Genomic DNA, 19,139 nt, shown 5'->3' on the forward strand with positions numbered 1-19,139 from the left:
ATGGTTTCCCATTTCCCAAAAATTCAGAATTTCATACAAATCATGTTATGGCATACTCTAAAAACGAGGTGGGACGATTTCATCTTTGCATAAAAAGGTCGTAATTTGGCATTGCCAAAAATGTGATTACGGACTCATATATACGCCATGTAAATATTTTTAAAAAATAAAATAAAATAATGGCATTATTTTTTAAGTATATAGAGTGTATATATTAAATTAAATAAAAGATATAATAAAATTTGAAATAGAAACTTTGAGCTATTGAACATTAAAGGATAGTGTCGAACTTTATATACTATTTAAAGGGTCGAGATATCTGAATTTTTTTAAACATTATGTGCTGGAAACTCAATGAACTCAAATATTTATAGTTATTTTTAGTAAAAAATGCAATTTATTCCCATGTGATATACTAAATGAGTAAAAAAAAATCCTATTACAAAAGGTAGTAAATTATTCTTTGAGTTTAGGAAAATGAAGCAAATTATCACTTATCAAAAGTGTTATTAGAGAGAATAATTTACTTCATTTTTTAAAATACAAAGGGGTAATTATTCACTATTTTTTTTACATGATAGTTTTTGCTCATTTTTTTATATTACGGGGAGTAAATTGCATTTAACCCTAATTATTTCTCATGATATCTTTCTCTAACTTGAGTTTTTTTTAATTTTTTATCAAGAATTATTTGTTTTTCTCTTACAAGAGGTGGTGATCTCAGAGTCTGGACTCCCATACCTTTATACATTGATATATGAAAACATAGGTGTAATAGTGTGTGTGTGTATATATATATAAAAGTATAAAGAAGAATGGTAGAGTGTAATTAAGTTTGATCTTAAAAGGGCTGAAATGTCGGCATGAAAGGGGGGTGAGAGAGGTGATGTTGCCGGGGGAGAGGATGTACAGTCGGCCCATAGACCACCCACCATGTTCACGGATTAGGTGTCTCCCCTCCGACAACATTTCCTTTGCGGTTGCCCAAAGTGTTTCTTCTGTCCGTCCATCCATTCATTGATTCTATTTCACGTTACATACATCCTATCTACCTGCATTACTACTACTGTTTCTCTCTGTCTATGCCACTTATTTTTCCATACAAAATAATGCCTATTTCTCTCTCTCTCTCTCTCTCTCTCTCTCTCACACACACACACACACACACGATATTTTTTTTTTAATATAACGACATGCTAGTAAATATAAGGTAAAATTATCACAGGTTATTCCAATGCTTAATTCAATATTCCTATTACAATCTATTTCAAATTTTGTCTTTCATTCATTTATACCACTTTAATTCTATTACACACATAAAACGGAGCCTAAGAAAATAATTTTGGGCCTTTGGGTATCTTTGCTCTTATTAATACTTGGGACTACCTATAATGGGCCAAGTTTTGAGTGTAAACGCATTTATAATGTAGAGTCTAATTGGGCTTGCTCCCACGTTAACGAGGAGTTTATATTAATTGGGCTGGATACAAAGCCCAATTCTTGAAATAAGCATCTTGTTAAGGCGTTCCAGTTTTATTTGTATAGACATAAAACAGGATTTTAAAAAATATTTTAATTATTGAACATGGTGTAAAAAATTGAATACTGCTGTATCATTTTTCTATTGCATTATGCATTTTGAATGATAATTCTCATTTAATTATTATCGACTATTAGTGTATTTCAGCCTTTAAATGATGCCCAAGAACAGTATTAGGGCGGAGAATACTTTTAAAAAAGAAATCCAAATTTCTTGTCAGTAGAATGATTCATGGACAGGCGTAGTTTGCAGGGCAGGCGCAAGCAAGAAATCGACAGTAATTCAAATTTAAAGCGTACAGCCGGCAGACTTTTGCTGATGAATGCAGTGCAGCCAGCCTGCCTAATTCAGAAGACAATGTCAGCTTATATTATTCCTTTTCCTGCTCCTTCTGCACTGCATTCCGCATTTTATAACTCCTCATTTATATATATATATATATATGTCGTAATTAACCTATGCAAATTAAGCTTAAATCTTATATAAATGACTGAATTTAACCTCTAGATGTTGGAGAAAAATGAGTTAAATATACCATGTTTAAACTACCTATTACCAATCGAGGTACACATACATTTTATGTGGTCGTCGTCTTACTTGTTGTTCATGCATATGCGACGAGACATGACAAATTGCTGTGGTGTCCTTAAATTTACTGCATTTATCCCTTCTTCCTCCAGATTGTACGTGCCTTTAAACCAACAATCAGAAAAAAAGAAATCTGAACTTGAAGGTGAGGAGGAAATTCAAGAAAATTAATTTGATTAGGATCATAAACGTACATCTCGTATACACTTCTATATGTAGAAAACAAACAAGTATTAATTATACGTATAGTATTTCCTAGTGTAGCTAGCTGCAGCCCTTCAAAATCTCTTTGGTGAACACAAGCAAGCCTGTACGACAATGTACAATCAAATAAGCATGAATCATTGGAAATGCAATATATATTAACTAATTCTTTCGTTTTGTACGTACGTTAAACGAGAAGCAGGATCTTCTTCTGGCCGTATGGGTTTGGAGAGCTTCTCTTAGCTTGGCGGCCATGTCGTTGTCGGAGCAAATCTTTCCTGGAGAAGTCAGAAACACGCTTCTCTGGAGAGGAGGAGACCACAGCCCACTCTGTGAGTAATCAAAGTCGAATTGTGAGGCGTCGTAGAACTTGGCGAGCAGCCTCCGGGACACAGATTTGGACACCAATTGGATTGATGTTGGTGAAGTGAGATGGTGATCAGTTGATGATGAGGATGAAGTTTCGGAGGTGGGCATTATGATTTCTTGAATCATTGGACTTTGATAATTGATATTAAACCCCAAAAATAGTAAATAATGCCAATGTAATAACACTAGCTATAAGCTGCTGTTCTGTCTAAAGGTTGTGTCGATGTGGTGGAGTATTTGACAAAACAGGAGACAACACACACACACAACACACATATGTATGTATAGATGTATATATTTCAATCATGGAATGGACGTGGGTAGCATGATTAGAGGGTTTCTTCATGTGTTTGATGAGTTGGGAGGGAGATGTGTTATTTTCGTCCGACTTTGATTTTTTTTTGTCTTATTTCTTGACTAGAATGGAGACCCTTTCTGATGGGCACAGTCCCCAAATATTTGAGATTGTAGAAATGTAGAATGTATATCAATCAACACAAAAAGAATAAATTGATAGTCCACTTCATATCTAAATTCATTTTATTTTTCAATTACTTTATAATAAAATGGTCTTAGAATTTATAAAAAAATTAAATAAAAAGTTTAGCAAAGTACCTCTAACAAATGAAGACTTGGGACGTTTACGTTATTTAATTTTGTCTGTAATGTATTTTTCGCGATAATGTAATGTTTATTTCATAATTTTAAGGGGGTTCATGTGAAATGAAAGACAATCATTTGAAATATTCAATTAAATAACATATATATAACTAATGGGGAGTAATTAAAGCTATTAATAACTTTTTCCTCAATTATTAGTTGGTTGCAATGCATCCAAATATATGGATCTCAATCATTACAATAACTGATGTAAACAATAAGAGCCAACATGATATCTTTATCCTAATCATTACAAAATTTTCTTAATAGGCAATGTTGGGCCAAATTCGTATGCCATTTGGGCTTACATAACAGCCCAACTAATGAACTTAACAGCTCCATTTTCAGTTTCTCCGTTCCCGGCTGTCAAGTTTAAAACCAGACCACCATTTCCTCTTCTCCTGGCTCGTTGTCCTCGCAAATCCGTCTGGCAAGCAGTAGTCACTTTCCACCCACTCAACCGAAAGGGTCAAAAAAGAAAACAATTTCACATACACCCACAGCGGTAAAAGGAGAACGCCAAACATCTTTACAAGTTTCCTTACTGTTTAAACATCCCCATTACGCTTCTCCAAGTCCCACTACCTTTTTCTTTATTTTATTATTTTAAGTGGGTTCATTAACTGGATCCTCCTTGTCTCTGAGATCAAACCAGTAGATTCTCAGTAGCAGTGTTAAAGATTTTTAGGGAAGAGTGATGGCGGGGTACAGACCAGAAGATGATTATGATTACCTCTTCAAGTTGGTATTGATAGGGGACTCAGGGGTGGGCAAGTCTAACTTGCTTTCAAGATTCACCCGGAATGAGTTCAGCCTTGAATCCAAGTCCACAATTGGAGTTGAGTTTGCCACCCGAAGCTTGCCCGTTGATGGTAAAGTCATCAAGGCTCAGATTTGGGACACTGCTGGCCAAGAAAGGTCATTTCTTGTCATCAATCTTTTTCTTGATCTGGGTTCTGGATTTTATGGTTGTTTATGTTCTGTTGTTACTTAGTCTGTTTCAAAGAGTTGCATTTTTTTAGTGTGAGATCTTTGTTCAAGAATTGTCAAGTCCTATTGTCATTTGTCCAGTGTAAGTTGTGAAGTTTCTATCTTGATAGGAATTTGATGTGGTGTGGTGGTTCTGGAGAAATGATCTGTTTCTTTATGAGTTGTAGAGGATTGAGGTTTCTTAGGAGAGATCTGAAGAGTATGTGATGTAACAATGAGGTTTTCAGCTTTGATCTAAATATGCTTGCTCTGTTTCATAGTAGATCGGATCAACTGTTTAAAGTTTGTAGAGGGAATGCAATTGTGACATTGCCTTATTGTGATGTGTTTCGGAGGCAGATTAAGAATACTGAATTTGTCTTGTGGGCTGATTAACCACCCCCCTAGTCTTGCCTCCATATCGGTCAAGACATCTCTTATGGTCATTGAGTCCGTTTTGCAATTTACTCTTTGTGACTTGAGTTGCCTAATTGAACTCATTCTTATGAAATCATTGAAAATGATGCAATCAGCATTGCCATCTTGAGTTTTGATACTGGCAGAATTTTGATAATTTATCAGTGATGCATTATAAGGGAATGCTGAAATTGCGGGGACAATGGTGTGTGATTTTCATATGATTTTGTAAACACTGGATCTTTTCTCGAGACAAATTTTTCTTGAGCTGGTTTGGTGTTTCCATGAGACCAAGCGGTCTTTTGTGAAGTTGTTCTCTGAGATGTTGCTGTGGTGATACAAGATCTAATGTTGATGATAGGATAGAAGGTGGCGCAATTGATGTACAAATGTTCCAGGTTTCCATTTTTTAGGATGATTGCATGGTTGTTGCAAGAAAAAATGATCACATGTGGAATTCTCCAAATTTATTCTTCTGTTTCAGGTAGTCATCAATGTGAACAGAATTGTTGTTGTGATTAGTCAAGCCTTGTCTCATCTCAGACTTGTTTACTATGGAAAATAAAGAAATGGAGGAAGCAGAACCAAAGAAGAACTATGACATGCTTGATTTCTGCATTATCTTTTAGAAAGAAAACATGGTTTTTGATTGTCACTACATCTTGTACATGTCACACATCATAAATTGGTGCTGAAATCAGAACAGAGAGATGAAGGTGATGGGTGAAAGTAACTGGACCGTGATAATTACCACACCGGCGTAAAGCACACAGTTTTACTTATGCTGTTTGACATGGATTCATTTGCTATAAAGTTTATTGTATGGTCAAATTTGTCATAATTAAGTAAATTCCATGGAATCTGAATCCGTATTTACCAGTGTTCTCTTCATGTTATTTTTCCTTTATAAGTATACATTTTGCCTTATAACTGAAATCTTACATTTATGTTATCATCTTGTTCTCTAGGTACCGTGCCATAACCAGTGCCTACTACCGTGGTGCTGTTGGTGCCTTACTAGTTTACGATGTCACTAGGCATTCCACATTTGAAAACGTTGAGAGATGGTTGCGTGAGTTGAGGGATCACACCGATCCCAGCATTGTCGTCATGCTCATTGGCAACAAGTCTGACCTTCGGCATCTGGTGGCTGTCTCAACCGAGGATGGGAAATCGTTTGCTGAGAGGGAATCCCTCTACTTCATGGAAACTTCGGCTCTTGAATCTATTAATGTGGACAGTGCATTCTCAGAGGTTCTCACTCAGATATATCGTAACGTGAGCAAAAAGAGCATGGAGACGGGTGAAGATGGTGGCGCATCAAATGTCCCAACTAAGGGCGAGAAAATCGATGTTGGTAAAGATGTATCAGCCATGAATAGAGTCGGGTGCTGCTCGTCATAGGTTCTTGAATCATTCATATGACGCCGGGGAGTTGTTTGCGTTCGCTGCGTCTATTCGATCATTGTGTGGTGTAAAATTTTGCCTCTGGAGATACTGGAAGGCATAGACAACTCTATTTCTGACATTCTTTTACTTGTATTGTTTTCATCTTACTCGAAATAGTTTGTAGATGCAATACAAATTCACAAAGTTCTGAATCAGACACCACATTCGCTTGTTGCATCTCTCTCTCTCTCTCGCCCCCCCCCCCCCCCCCCCCCCCCCCACATGCAGGATAGTTATTTCTGTATTAGGGTTGCAAAGGCATTAACTCTGCAATACTGTCTCTGTATCAACTCCATAATAATTAAAAAAAATAGAAAATATCAAAAAATAATCATTTTGGGAAGATAATCAATGAAAAACACAAATATTCAGAGTTGATGACTACAAGGAAAACAGATATAATTATGTCTAAGATGTCCAATGGTATTTACTAATTTATTGAAGATGTTAATTCTTTTAAAATATATAATAATAATTTGGTGTTGTTATCCGGTAATTCTTGGTACAATTGAGCTTTGCAAAGATATTAAGGGTTAATTACATGCGATCTCCTTTAAAACTGCGAAATTATAATTTTTTCAAAAAAAATTTAAAATTATACTTACATCTCTTTATAAAATTCTCTTTTTAAAATATGATCCTTTTCCTTTAGGGTTTGGATGAAAGATGTTAATGTTAACAAAAGAAACTATATAAATTTTAATTTTACCATACATTTAACATTTCTATGTATATTTTTATACTTATAAAGGAATAAATGTAAATCTATATACGGAGTACGGTTGATGTCATTGTACTTTTTCCTTCTATAAGTAGAAAATTCTTATAAGGAGTGTTAAATGAGAGATAAAATTTTCATTCAAACCTAAGGACAGAATGTCAAGTATAAATAGAGAATTTTCAAAGGGAGTGTAAGTGTAATTTGAGAACTTTATTAGGACAAAAGTATAATTTCAAATATTTAGAGAATGTTTAAGTTAATTAACCCAAATATTAAAAATGGCAAATAAAAACCAAAATTGATTTTCTAGCAATAGTTGCGAGACGTGGTAAACGGTGTCAGAGTCAGGATCTTATTAATGCATACAACGAGATTTGAGTATGGGTATTTTGTGGAAGGCTGGCCAAAGGAGAATCCAGACTACACGAGGACATGCGTGAATTAAATATTGAATATTACAAATTCCCCATTCCACATTGAGAATTGAGAATTGAGGACTAATTTACAATTTATCTATATATATTATATAGAATTCAAAAAATTGCATGATAAGGAAGGTAGCTAATATACTTTGATTGTACATATACTCTCATATTTTTATGAAATTTAACATAATTAAAAACCATAATTATTGCATATATATATATGTATTATGAATAATAAAATTAATTTATATTATCATTATTATTAATCTTTATGTTCCTTTTTAGTGAGCTGTGGTCCAATTACAAGAGTGCAAGGCAGTTGGGAACACCCTCACCCTCATCAACGCATCCACTACCTACTGCACCTTTTATTAAATATCAATTGAATTTTAAGTACGACCAATGCGGCAATTTAAATTTTTCATCTTTTTGATACCGTCTCTACCCCCATTTATTTCTAATTTTAGCTTCCTTACAATCTCAAAAACTTGCACATTTGCTGTCCATTTCCAGTTCTTGGTTAATGTCTTTGTTTTATTATTTTAATTTTGGAAACACCATCTATGCCAAGGTGGGTAGTTTGTGTATGACATCTTTTAATGTATAAAATAAACAACTTAATTAAATTTAAATAAAAAGCACTTACTCGTTTATAATTTTTACCCAAAAAATATCACATTTTTTTAGTATTTGAGTGTTTATATTACCCTGCCATTATTAGAGTCTTGGGCCTATTCTTTGTGTCTGAAATTTTTATGTTCATTAATTTTTGTTTCTCAATCTATTCAGCTGATGCTGTATTTTTTTAGTAGTGTCAGCGTTTCATTAGGAATTAAATAAAAAATGGTGAAATTACATGACAAATATAATGTGCGACAAATTACAGAATGGAAAAAAATGTGTTCATATATATAGTAAGTCGGATTAAATTTTTTATTATAAATTATATTGCGTTATTTGTTAAATCCCAAAATTTGAAATAAAAAATTGAATGGCATGATATCTAATACAAATGTGAGAAGGTGCTATCCATGCCAACTGTTAATTTGCTCAAAAAGGTCAGCATTGTTGTTATATGTGAGTTTCCTCTGAGTTAAATTACCCACCATGATTCCATCCGGTCTCATTCACATTGTTCTATTTCTCATTTCTTTTTCTTTTCTTTTCTTTTCTTTTTATTTAATTAATTCTCCCTTTATGCTGCTGCCTTAATTTTCCCTTTTTTTTTTCTTTAACAATATATATTACTTTATATATAATGACTTTTTTTGTAGGTTACTTTTTATCCTTAACAAGACATAATTAAGGATTAAACTTAGATAATTAATGCAACGTAAGTAATAAATAAGTAATCTAATTCAGGGACTTGGGATCTAATTTCCCCAAGTTGTTATTAATTAATATTTTTGAAATAAGATAATTAAGAGTTATGGATTATATATATATATAGCCGTTAGAACCGGAGGGCCATAGTGATAATAATTGCAATGAGATTATGACATCAACCAACCAATTGAATGTACGCATCTTTTTCTCCCTAACCAACCACTACCCTTCAATTTTCAAAACACTGAGTAAAATTACATAAACATGCATGTGAAACTACTCATTTTTTAAACTATAGGTTATCTTGTTGAGAAAAGTACTCATTTCCTCTCTCTGATCAGAATTAATTAATATTTATATATATATAATTGATCATCATAATAATTAAGAGGTAGAAGACAAATTGTGGGAGCAGGCCGGCTGCCCCATGGTCTCAGCCGGTGGTGGCGAAGCTATGCCGCCGTTGCTCCACCTCTCTTTGCGCCATCCCACGGCGGAATACCATTGAACACTCCGGCAACTCACCAAGATCAGCGAAGAGAGACTCGTCTTCTTCTCTCCTCGTGAAAATCATAGCCATTTGATCATTGTCGTCTGTCGTAATTATTGTCTCCTCCTCTAAAATTGGACTCTCTAGCATGGTGCAGGATATTGTGGAGTACTCAAAATCTGTAAACCATCCAAATTCACCACCATTAATTAGAGGCGGCGGGGGCGCAGGCGCTTCCTCGTCAATATTGCTAGATTTATCTTCAAAAATCAGTTCATGATGAGTGGAAATGGGTTTTCTCTCTTCTTCTTCACCTTCATCATCTTCATCTTGTACTTCTGCCTCATCTTCTGAGACTGAAGTCGCGGTGGCTGTGATTCCTAGAAGGCGGCCAAGGGTGGTTGTGTTCACAAGAATATGTGACGAGTAACATGTTAGGGTCCAATCTACTCCTTTCCACTTGTTTTCTTGCAGGACACCCTTTGGAGCTACTGCACCTGTAATAACCTCTGCAAGATTATATATAGTAATTAATTAATTCACCCTATCAGTTAGCATCTTCCATATATCCAACAATCCCAACAATTGAGATGAGATGTAGAATTAGAATAACAATAATTATATACCTGGGATAGGGGGAACCTTTGATGGGCTTTTGGCCGTATTTTCTCCAGGCCCAGGAATCAGAAGGCGGAGCACTGATCTGATCACCTTTCATCCTTGATCTTCCGACGTCGTTGATCGGCACCGACACCACCCTCTTCTCTATAACTCGCCTACTACTGTGTAATAAAACAGCACCATTCATTTATTTACTTGTTTAATTAGTAGAGTAATAATTCCTTCAATTAACCAACCCGCCTAGTGCATGCAAATTGATTCATAAAACCCTCCAATAATCTATGCCATAAACTAGACAAAACCCACACCCACAGACACAGACACTACGTAGTAATACGAATACGTTCAAACCTTCTCTTGGAAGAGGAAGCAGACGCAATCTTGGTATGTTTGGAACATGGAGAAATATTATGTGTGTCGTCGTCTTCAGGCAAAGTAGCAGCTGAGTCTTCTAATACTTGGCTTATGACAAAATGGTTACTGTTTAATGTTCTCTTCTTCATGCCTATGTATGCCTTTAATTTGTACACTAATTACTCTGATCTCTCTGTGTTGTGTGAGAGAGAGAGAGAGAGAGGGGTTGATTCGAACAAGAGAAATGGAGGAAAGGATTGGGAGGGAGAGGAGCTTAATTAATTAGTATGGGTCCGAATACTGACAGATGTGTAATAGTAGAGTTTATAGAGGACGTGCAAGCAAATGTTGGAGTTGATTGTTTTTTTATTGTGAATGTGAAAGGGTCGCTAATGAATTAATTAATTATTCATTTCGTGCTGTAAATATTATACTCTAATTAATAATTAATTATGTGATTATATATATAGAATGAGGTCATTCCTCCTAGTTTTGTATTGACATTTCCATCCTATTTCTACCATCCCCTCCTTAACCTTATCAACACTTGATGAAGAGGCTTTTCTTAATTTTTTTTTCCTTTTTTTTTTTTTTGGTTTTATAATATATGTGGGGTTCATCAATATTTTATTGTCATTTGTCATTATACATAATAAAATTAGTTTGATCTCACACTTATTTATTCTTCCTTCAATCATTCTCACATTAATTGATCTAATTATTTTCTCCACAACTGCCCATTTTTTTTTTTTGAGTTACACAAAAATTTAGTAAGTAGTATTTAATTATTTATACTTTTAAATTTTTTATATACGTGCATCAAACGTGGCCCAACAGCTAATACTAATTAAGCAAGAGAGAGAAAGAGAGAGAGAGAGAGAGAGAGAGAGAGAGAGATAAATTGATATGAGAAATATTACCTATAACATGAAATACAATTAATAATTTATAATAAAAAAATTCAAATTAATTAATTAATATTGCATTTGGATGAAAGGATTTGCAATTATAAATTTCAAATTCTTTGAACGTATTTGTATAATCCTAAATTTAATACATGAATTCAAATTCTTTAATTTTAATTTTAAATTATATTTTTATTCAATATTAATGAATTTTAAGTAATTTTCGAATATATTAGGTGATTTAAAATATTTTTCCCAAATCCTACATCGAAATCCAAATCATTAATCGATCCAAATGCAGCGTAGAGTAGTTGGAACTTCACAAGCACGACCATAATTATTTGGAAAACTGATGAATCATGCATGATTAGATTAAATTAATGTACAATTACATCATGATCAGGCATAATTCATGTTGCACTCGATATATACTTACATCATGATCATGAGTTAATTACTAATTAATAATTATAAGCATGATGATAATCATATTTACTGGTGCAGCCAAACTCCAAATGTAGCAGCACATGCACTACACAAATCAAAATCGTTTTTGGGTTTGTCGTCGCGTTTCAGTAAATAACCATTTTTTATAATTACTTCTTACTTAAGATCCTTAATTAATTAAAATTAATGCAAATATATATTTCTTTTCATTTGCAGACAAAATAGAGCTTTCATATGAAACTAGTCTGAATTATAATTAAGGTTGAATTAGTGAAGTAGAGAGGATTAATTAACACCTAGTAAACTACCAACATTTTGTCTCATAATTGAATACTCTTTCAAATAAGCTAAAAATAATATAAATTTCAAATAATACTATAATCAAGTAATGGATAAACTGATGAAGTCGATGCGCAGCTCCGTGTTGTGAATGCCGACCCAACAAGAAATTAACAACGCAAAACGCGCAATTGGATTGTTTGGTGGAAAATTTTTGTTTGGATTAAATTTAGTTGAGTCAAATTAATTATAAAGTAAGTATATTATAAATCATGGATTAATTACATTTGTTATGTGATTGATCACTTTATTTAAATTGTACATAAATCACATAACAAATGTATTGTGGTTGACATAATTAATTTAGATTTAGCCAAATTACGTCCGAACTAAAATTTCTCTTGTTTGGCTACATACATCAAATGCAAGATATATATATATATATATATTTTCTTACGGAACGCAATTTATAACATCCTTCAATATATATATACATTTAAAAATTAAAAATTAATTTAGTACATAAATAATTTAATTATTGAATATGTACGTTGAAACGAGATAAATAAATAATAAATTGTTATAAAAATAAATATATATTTACATTCGTGGTACTAACAACTCACAATGTCTTAATTATGGGATGCGACATATTCTAGATAGCAAGAAAACGTGGTTTTAATATTGCTATTTCTTTCTTTTGTTGTTGCTGGTGGCGGGATTGACACGAAATTGGATATTATATTAGTCTTCTTCTGACTTTCGTTTTTATTTCTCTCATATTCAGACTGACACAATAAATATGTTATTGCGAGGTGCTCTTTTTAATATATTGTTGTCCCCGCCGTAATGATTTTCTTGTTCATATGGTCAAAAAGCATTTTCTATTGGCAAGTCCGAATTATTGAATTAATCAATAGAAATTTCCTGACAGCTTCGTTCCGATATTTACTCTTGAATTGATAAGCTAGTGTTTCTTTTTTAAATATATATATTTATGGAAATACTTAGATATCCTATTCGGTCAAAAATTATAAATGTAATAATCAGTCTAAAGAAAAAACTTTTTTCTTTGTATCAATGTTATTACATCAACTTTTGAAAAAAATAATAATGATATTATATTATAAGAACTTAAATTTACAATTTTCGAAAGAACTATTGAAGTCACTAGAAAAAAAAATTACTATTATCTACAATTTTAATGGTTATGAATTAAAAATTGCGATAAATAATTATTAACTATGGTTAGATAAAATCAATGCAAATTAATTTTAAATGACCATGAATAATATTTTTTGCCATTACTTTTAACCATAACGAATGCTTTAGCCACATTCGCAGAAACAACGGTTACCTAATAATTACCAATGACTAATCATTATAACTATTTATATTTAACTATGACAATTAGCCATTGTCAAATGTCATATTTCTTATGACGAGTATTGCTAATTAAGAAAAGGTTGCATTTGAGGAGCATTTTGGTATTTGTACAAAGAATGTGGTAGTCATATTAAAGATTTTTTTACAAAATTAAGGTCTACTGAGATGATAAATAAAATAAAGTATTGAACCATGTCTTAATTATGAGTTGATGTTGTGGTTTTTAGGTGAATTCTAGCCGTATAATTTATGTTTTAGGTTAATGCATCCTGATAATGTGGAGCTAAAAGATTCATGTATGAATGGTGAAATTACTTGTTTTTTCATTGCATTACATGTTCTTGTGTAAAATTTTCAAGATACATGTGTATTGTAACTTATTTAATTTAATGGGTATAATTTTTAATTTTTGTTATCTTGTATTTGATGATTTGATCTGATCATACAAATTTTGAATTAATTTTTGGTCTGGTCATTCTAAAGATAGTGCCCGCCGGCCCACTTAATTCAGAGAATCTACTAGCCCAGGAAGAGGAAGAGGAAGAGGAAGAGGAAGAGGGGAGGTTCACACTTTCTCACATGTTTCCACTTCAAAACTGAAAGTGAGCTTTCACAAGCTTCTATGTGACAGTGGGATGATGATGAGACACAGACACAATAGTAACTACCAGGTACATGCATAGTGTTGATTAATTAATAAAGGCGGGGGTGGGGGTGGGGGTGGGGGTAGCTAGCTAATAATTTTGATTTTGGGTTTGGAGGAGGTTGAGAATAGCTTGATTCAAGATTGGTGCAGTAGCAGCAGGAGGAGGTTGGACAATGGCTTCCATCCCAAAGAAATGGTTGGAGGTAACCCTGGCTTCCACTACATTCACATTCATTCTCTCAAACGCCTCCAGCATCGACACCAGCACCTCTTCACCTTTACCCTTCCACCCAACTCGTACCATCAACAATCCCCTCTTTCCATCCATATCATTACCAACCTCCTCCACTTTCACTTCTTCAATCTCATTCACCTGCAGGCATTCATACTCCCGTTTCATGGCTTCTACTTGGAGTTTCAACTTGTACATGTAAACAAAAGCGTCCCTGATAATCCACCTCTTTTTCACCTTCACATATTCATCAAACAAAAACATTAATTAATACACTATTGTTCAACTACTCATCTCTAATTAATAAAAACAAAACATATTTATTATCATTAACAGCAATATTATATGAATGAATGAATCTTACTGATTTGGATTTGGTTAGAGTTCTCAAAATGTGAAGCTTTCTGCGAAGTGCCATTCTCCTTTGCAATCTGGAACCCATCTCTCTCTCTCTCTCTCTCTCTAGTTTGAATGAGTATGGAGAGATTGTAGAATGCTTTTTTATAGCTGAGAGACTGAAAAAGGTGATGATGAGGAATGATGGGTGGTTTTGGTTTTGGTGTTGGGGTCACGGAATGTCAAGATATATGGACTCACCCCCCCCCCCCCCCCGTTTCACAAATTAAGAGATAAATAATAAAAACCCAAATTTAATCCAGTTGGAATATTAAAATTTGAAAAACAATATTCATAGAAAATGTTGCCCAAATCTATATATAAATGAAGCACATAGGGGTGAGGAAGCTACAATGATTGAGAAAAAAGATGAGTTGCAGTTGAAGTTGCATCTGCATTTGCATTATTGGCATAGGATAAGGATAGTTTTGAAGTGATGAAATAAGAAATTGGGGTTAGTTTGAGGTGGGAATGTGGACATATATGGTAATTGAAGATAAGGGTTCCTCTGTACAGTTGAATAAAACAAGTGCCAATCTCACAACTGCATGCTAACACAAATACATACATACATACATACATATGATGGAGCTGAAAAGTAGCTGCATATATGCAGCAGTAGCGACCAAAAGCATCAATCACCAGAAGATGATGTAGTGTAGGCCTAGGCCTAGGCCTTTTCAGGCAACCTACCTACCTATCTCATTTCTGCATATTTATACGTATATATATGTAGCCTGTACTGTAGGCCCTCAATTTGGAGTTTACAAACACAAATATATCATTGCAATTTGTGTTTCACTTTTCTTATGTAGCACCCAATGATTTTACTCTTTTTTTTTGTATTTTATTTCCAGTGATCTAATTGTGTACATATATCACGAGCACCCACATTTCTGCTTTGTGTCCTCCAGAATATGGTGTGAATTCATTTTGTCTTTCCCCAGTACTGCCTCTGCTTGATCACATGACCTGTCAATTAATGCCCCCACCCACCTCCTCTCATATTATAAACTTTTGTATTTATTATCTCAAACAAATTTGATGTTTTTCATTCTCTCCCAAGACAAAGAAAATTCTAATTCAAGTTTGTATTTAGTTGGATTTAAACTGATTATATGACAAGTACAATACACTTATCATATGATTGATGTAAAGTTCACTAAAAATGTCCAATCATATATATCGATCTTGTTTTGAGATTAATTTGAATAAGACTTTCCCTAGAAAGAAAAATATAGGAAAGGGCAAAGACTGAAACAAGAAGTATGACAAGACCTCTCCCTTCATTTAATTTTAAACCAGTAATTCTTCATAGGCAGACATATGCATAAAAATGGGAGAAACAGATTGGAATTTAGCAGCAACAGAGCTCCTAGAATCGCTCTTGCAAGGTTTTGTTGTGTAGTAGAATGTGGTTTCTGAGGTGGGATTTGAAGTCACTTTCTGTCTACTCATTCTTTGATATTTCAATGTTGCAACATCATCTCCACCATCCTTATCTTTTGTCTATATCTTCTTGCCCCTCTCTCATTCTCTTTCATGCAGTGCGGTGCAGTACACTGATCTCTGTAACACATACATTGTCTCGAATTGTCATATTGAAGCTTTTATTTAGGCTTTTTGTTCGTCTACAATCTGCCTGCCTATTCACATGCCCCCATTTATCCATTTTTTCACATCTACTACTTTTTTTTTAAGTGTGTTACAAACGTTTTTTTATTTTCTTTTTATGTTTGTTTTAACTTCAAATATTTAATCAATATTTAAAAAATTACAAATATTTTCATAAAATTATCCGTCGTCTAATAAATATTCCTTATAATGAGTTGTCACGAAGAAGAATTTGTTATGCGGCCATTAATTTTAGAATATATTTGTAAATTTTTAAATAATGATATAATATATATAATTAAGACAAACATGAAGGGAGCCTTTTGTAATTTACGATTAAAAATATTAAATTATATTTAACAAAGTTAATATAATAAAAAATAGTAATAATAATAATTGATGCTCCCTCAAATACTTTTTCTCAATCCCAAGAATAAGGAAGTGGGTACCCACTGAACAGTCAAATAAGTCAGACCCTGCTCTGTTAGCCTATGAGCAAGGTAGTAAGCTCGTAATTTGACTTATCCGTACTAACATGGTAAGTCCAAAAAATAAGTCCAATCCAACAATATGAGTCAAAATACAATAGAGACAACACATCACAAAATTCACTGACACCTAAAGACACATTATACTAAAAGATTTTCGATTAAATCCAAGAGATCCAACTGAAATCAACTATTTAATCAGCAAGTAACAAATTCTTGAATTCTCGAATTGACTTGACAAGACCTTTTCAAATGGTTATAACTCTTTCAAAAAAAAAATTCAAATATTAAACTAATTATTTACTTAGCTAACAAATGCAATTATCCAATGACGTACCATCTGCCGTAACTACTCTTTGCAGTCATTTTAATAACTTATTCTATCATACTCCAACCTTCATTCTCTCTGTTTCTAACCTATTTTGTAGCTTACTTTTCGCACTCTCCAAAATTTTCATCACTACTTTACCATTTTTCTTTTATTTTTTGAGTAAGAACATTACTAACTTAAGTATTGAGTTGTTAATCTTTTTTTAATAGGTTAGTCCCCATTAATTTTATAATTTTCTTAAAATTTTTTCGATTTGTATGGTACGACTGAACTCTAGTCCGCATCAATAATGATATTAATTTCAGCATTAGTGGGAAGTTCTAGTTATTTTGGGGGGACATTTTTGTCTCAATATATAACTGCATCTATACTATTTCTTGAGTGTGAGGGTTTACAGAAATTAACTTGGTGTGGATTAAATAAATGTACAAAAATACCTTAAGTCATATATTTTCATAGACCTATAAATTTAAGTTTATTTAGAAGATAATGAGCACCAGCATGTAACTTCCATCGCGCTTTGTTTTTTCCTATAAGTACTTTGCATTGTTAAAAAATTAATTTATGATGTTATTCTAATAAATAAAAATATATTTTACTTAATATTTTCTTTTCATAAAAGTATTATTTGATTCAAACACTTGTCTATTGCTTTTATATATATATATATATATATATGTATGGAGTGTGTAGGACCGCTAGTATTTTATGAAAGCTCAGGTTGACGAGGCCCAGTTCAAGGATTCGGGTCAGACATTAGGCCTCTCCACTAGTGGGCTGGGCCCATCGCTTTTGAGTTCGCGTGAGTTCAGAGCAGTTCTCGACATTAAACTGTATATTTTAACCGGTATATAATTTATTTTTCAATATTATTTAATCTATAACTATATCTATATTATTTATATAAAAAAATATTTCACATTCACAAACGATGGTTAATAATACTGTTTCATTAATTTTTTATAAAGTAAAAAATGCTCTTCAATTGATAAAATAACTAACTCATTTAACTTTCTAAATTTTAAATTAATCGATACATGGTTTTTTTCTTTATTTTTTTTTTGTTTTACTTTAAGATGTATTGTATTGATTTATATATTTTATTTTTATTTATAATATATTTTAAAATATGCAAAAAAAAATTTCATTAATTGCACGTAAAAATAATGTACCACAAGAGTTAGTTAATATAAGAAAACACGTACATTCATTTATAACTACGGGACTGCACTATATTTTTGGTGTAATAGTAGTATTTTTAAACTTTTTTTTAAAGAAAAATATAATATGTGAATTATATATTTTATTTTGTATCTATATAAAAATATTAAAAAAATACAGTAAAACCTCTATAAATTAATAACCTTGGGACCATAGAATTTTATTAATTTAGAGAGATATTAATTTATCGATAAATTAATATTTTATTAATTAAAAGAGAGACTTTTTAAATTTAGCAAATTTAGTACATATGTATTGAAAATAAATGAATTCATATATGTTTCATTGATTATATTCATGCATCAATCAATTTTTTATAACTAATTCATTGTATACAATTAACTATTATATTCATAGACACATGTATCAATTCATTGGAATTACTTAAATATACTTGTTTACATTAATTCGTTGCACTTAAATAACTATTATAACCAATTAAATATATTCATGCATGATGAATGAAACATATACTACATAAATCTCAATATGATAATAAAATAATTTATAACACCCAACCATGTCTTCTCATCTAACAGACATCTAAATCATCCATGAATGATCAAATGCGTAAAGCATTACAGACTTCATATTTTAGTAAATTACCATAATATTTATAATTGTAATATTTATGAATTATTAATTTAGAGTTTTAATGGGACCTAATATTTATAAAGGAATTTTTCAAAAAATTATTATTTTATTATCTTATCGAATTTGATAATTTTTTACAAAGGCCCAAGTCGGGACCGAAAGATTTTATTATCTTAGAGAGTTTATTAATTTATAGAATATTAATTTATAGAGGTTTTACTGTATATAGGTTGGCCCTCCGAATATTGAATAATATGATCTTAATTATCTTATTATTACGAAAAACAATAAATAAAGAAAGCCTTGGAAACAACGAAATGAGAAGTCATGTTGTCTTAATCAGGCGTAATGTGCTGCTCTCTCTCTCTAGTTCCCTCATGAAATCTATTTTCTGAATTCTGAGTGGTTATCTATTGGGTTTCTTCAGGACACAGGAGAATAAAGTTGACATAATCCTCAAACAGTCT

General features: G+C 32.3%; 4 protein-coding genes across 4 annotated transcripts; 1 reads left to right on the forward strand and 3 right to left on the reverse strand.

Moving 5' to 3' along the window:
* On the reverse strand, positions 2,313-2,881 carry LOC110012384. Its single transcript, XM_020695587.1, has 2 exons — positions 2,519-2,881; positions 2,313-2,436 (listed from the first exon to the last, which is right to left on the reverse strand). Exons 1-2 carry the CDS (start codon positions 2,825-2,827, stop codon positions 2,407-2,409), a joined length of 339 nt encoding a protein of 112 aa, XP_020551246.1. The 5' UTR covers positions 2,828-2,881; the 3' UTR covers positions 2,313-2,406.
* On the forward strand, positions 3,743-6,373 carry LOC105167346 (ras-related protein RABA1d-like). The gene is made up of 2 exons (XM_011087020.2): positions 3,743-4,279; positions 5,716-6,373. The coding sequence occupies exons 1-2, from the start codon at positions 4,059-4,061 to the stop codon at positions 6,149-6,151; spliced, it is 657 nt and encodes a 218-aa protein (XP_011085322.1). The 5' UTR covers positions 3,743-4,058; the 3' UTR covers positions 6,152-6,373.
* Positions 9,006-10,436, reverse strand: LOC105167552 (probable WRKY transcription factor 65). Its single transcript, XM_011087325.2, is given in 4 exon segments — positions 9,006-9,522; positions 9,524-9,667; positions 9,785-9,940; positions 10,131-10,436. Coding segments are annotated over 4 exon segments (873 nt in total). The 5' UTR covers positions 10,283-10,436; the 3' UTR covers positions 9,006-9,101.
* On the reverse strand, positions 13,715-14,589 carry LOC105167348. Its single transcript, XM_011087023.2, has 2 exons — positions 14,393-14,589; positions 13,715-14,265 (listed from the first exon to the last, which is right to left on the reverse strand). Exons 1-2 carry the CDS (start codon positions 14,468-14,470, stop codon positions 13,885-13,887), a joined length of 459 nt encoding a protein of 152 aa, XP_011085325.1. The 5' UTR covers positions 14,471-14,589; the 3' UTR covers positions 13,715-13,884.

The sequence above is a fragment of the Sesamum indicum genome, linkage group LG8 (genome assembly GCF_000512975.1).
Source record: "Sesamum indicum cultivar Zhongzhi No. 13 linkage group LG8, S_indicum_v1.0, whole genome shotgun sequence".
NCBI classification, from domain to species: domain Eukaryota; kingdom Viridiplantae; phylum Streptophyta; class Magnoliopsida; order Lamiales; family Pedaliaceae; genus Sesamum; species Sesamum indicum.

Bases quoted from the DNA above. Each gene is read 5' to 3' on its own strand.
- LOC110012384 (XM_020695587.1), bottom strand. From the start codon at position 2,827: ATGATTCAAGAAATCATAATGCCCACCTCCGAAACTTCATCCTCATCA. The intron at 2,437-2,518 runs GTACGTACAAAA...ATTGTCGTACAG, and splicing joins GATCCTGCTTCTCGTTTAAC to GCTTGCTTGTGTTCACCAAA.
- LOC105167346 (XM_011087020.2), top strand. From the start codon at position 4,059: ATGGCGGGGTACAGACCAGAAGATGATTATGATTACCTCTTCAAGTTG. The intron at 4,280-5,715 runs GTCATTTCTTGT...CTTGTTCTCTAG, and splicing joins GACACTGCTGGCCAAGAAAG to GTACCGTGCCATAACCAGTG.
- LOC105167348 (XM_011087023.2), bottom strand. From the start codon at position 14,470: ATGGGTTCCAGATTGCAAAGGAGAATGGCACTTCGCAGAAAGCTTCAC. The intron at 14,266-14,392 runs GTAAGATTCATT...GAATATGTGAAG, and splicing joins CTCTAACCAAATCCAAATCA to GTGAAAAAGAGGTGGATTAT.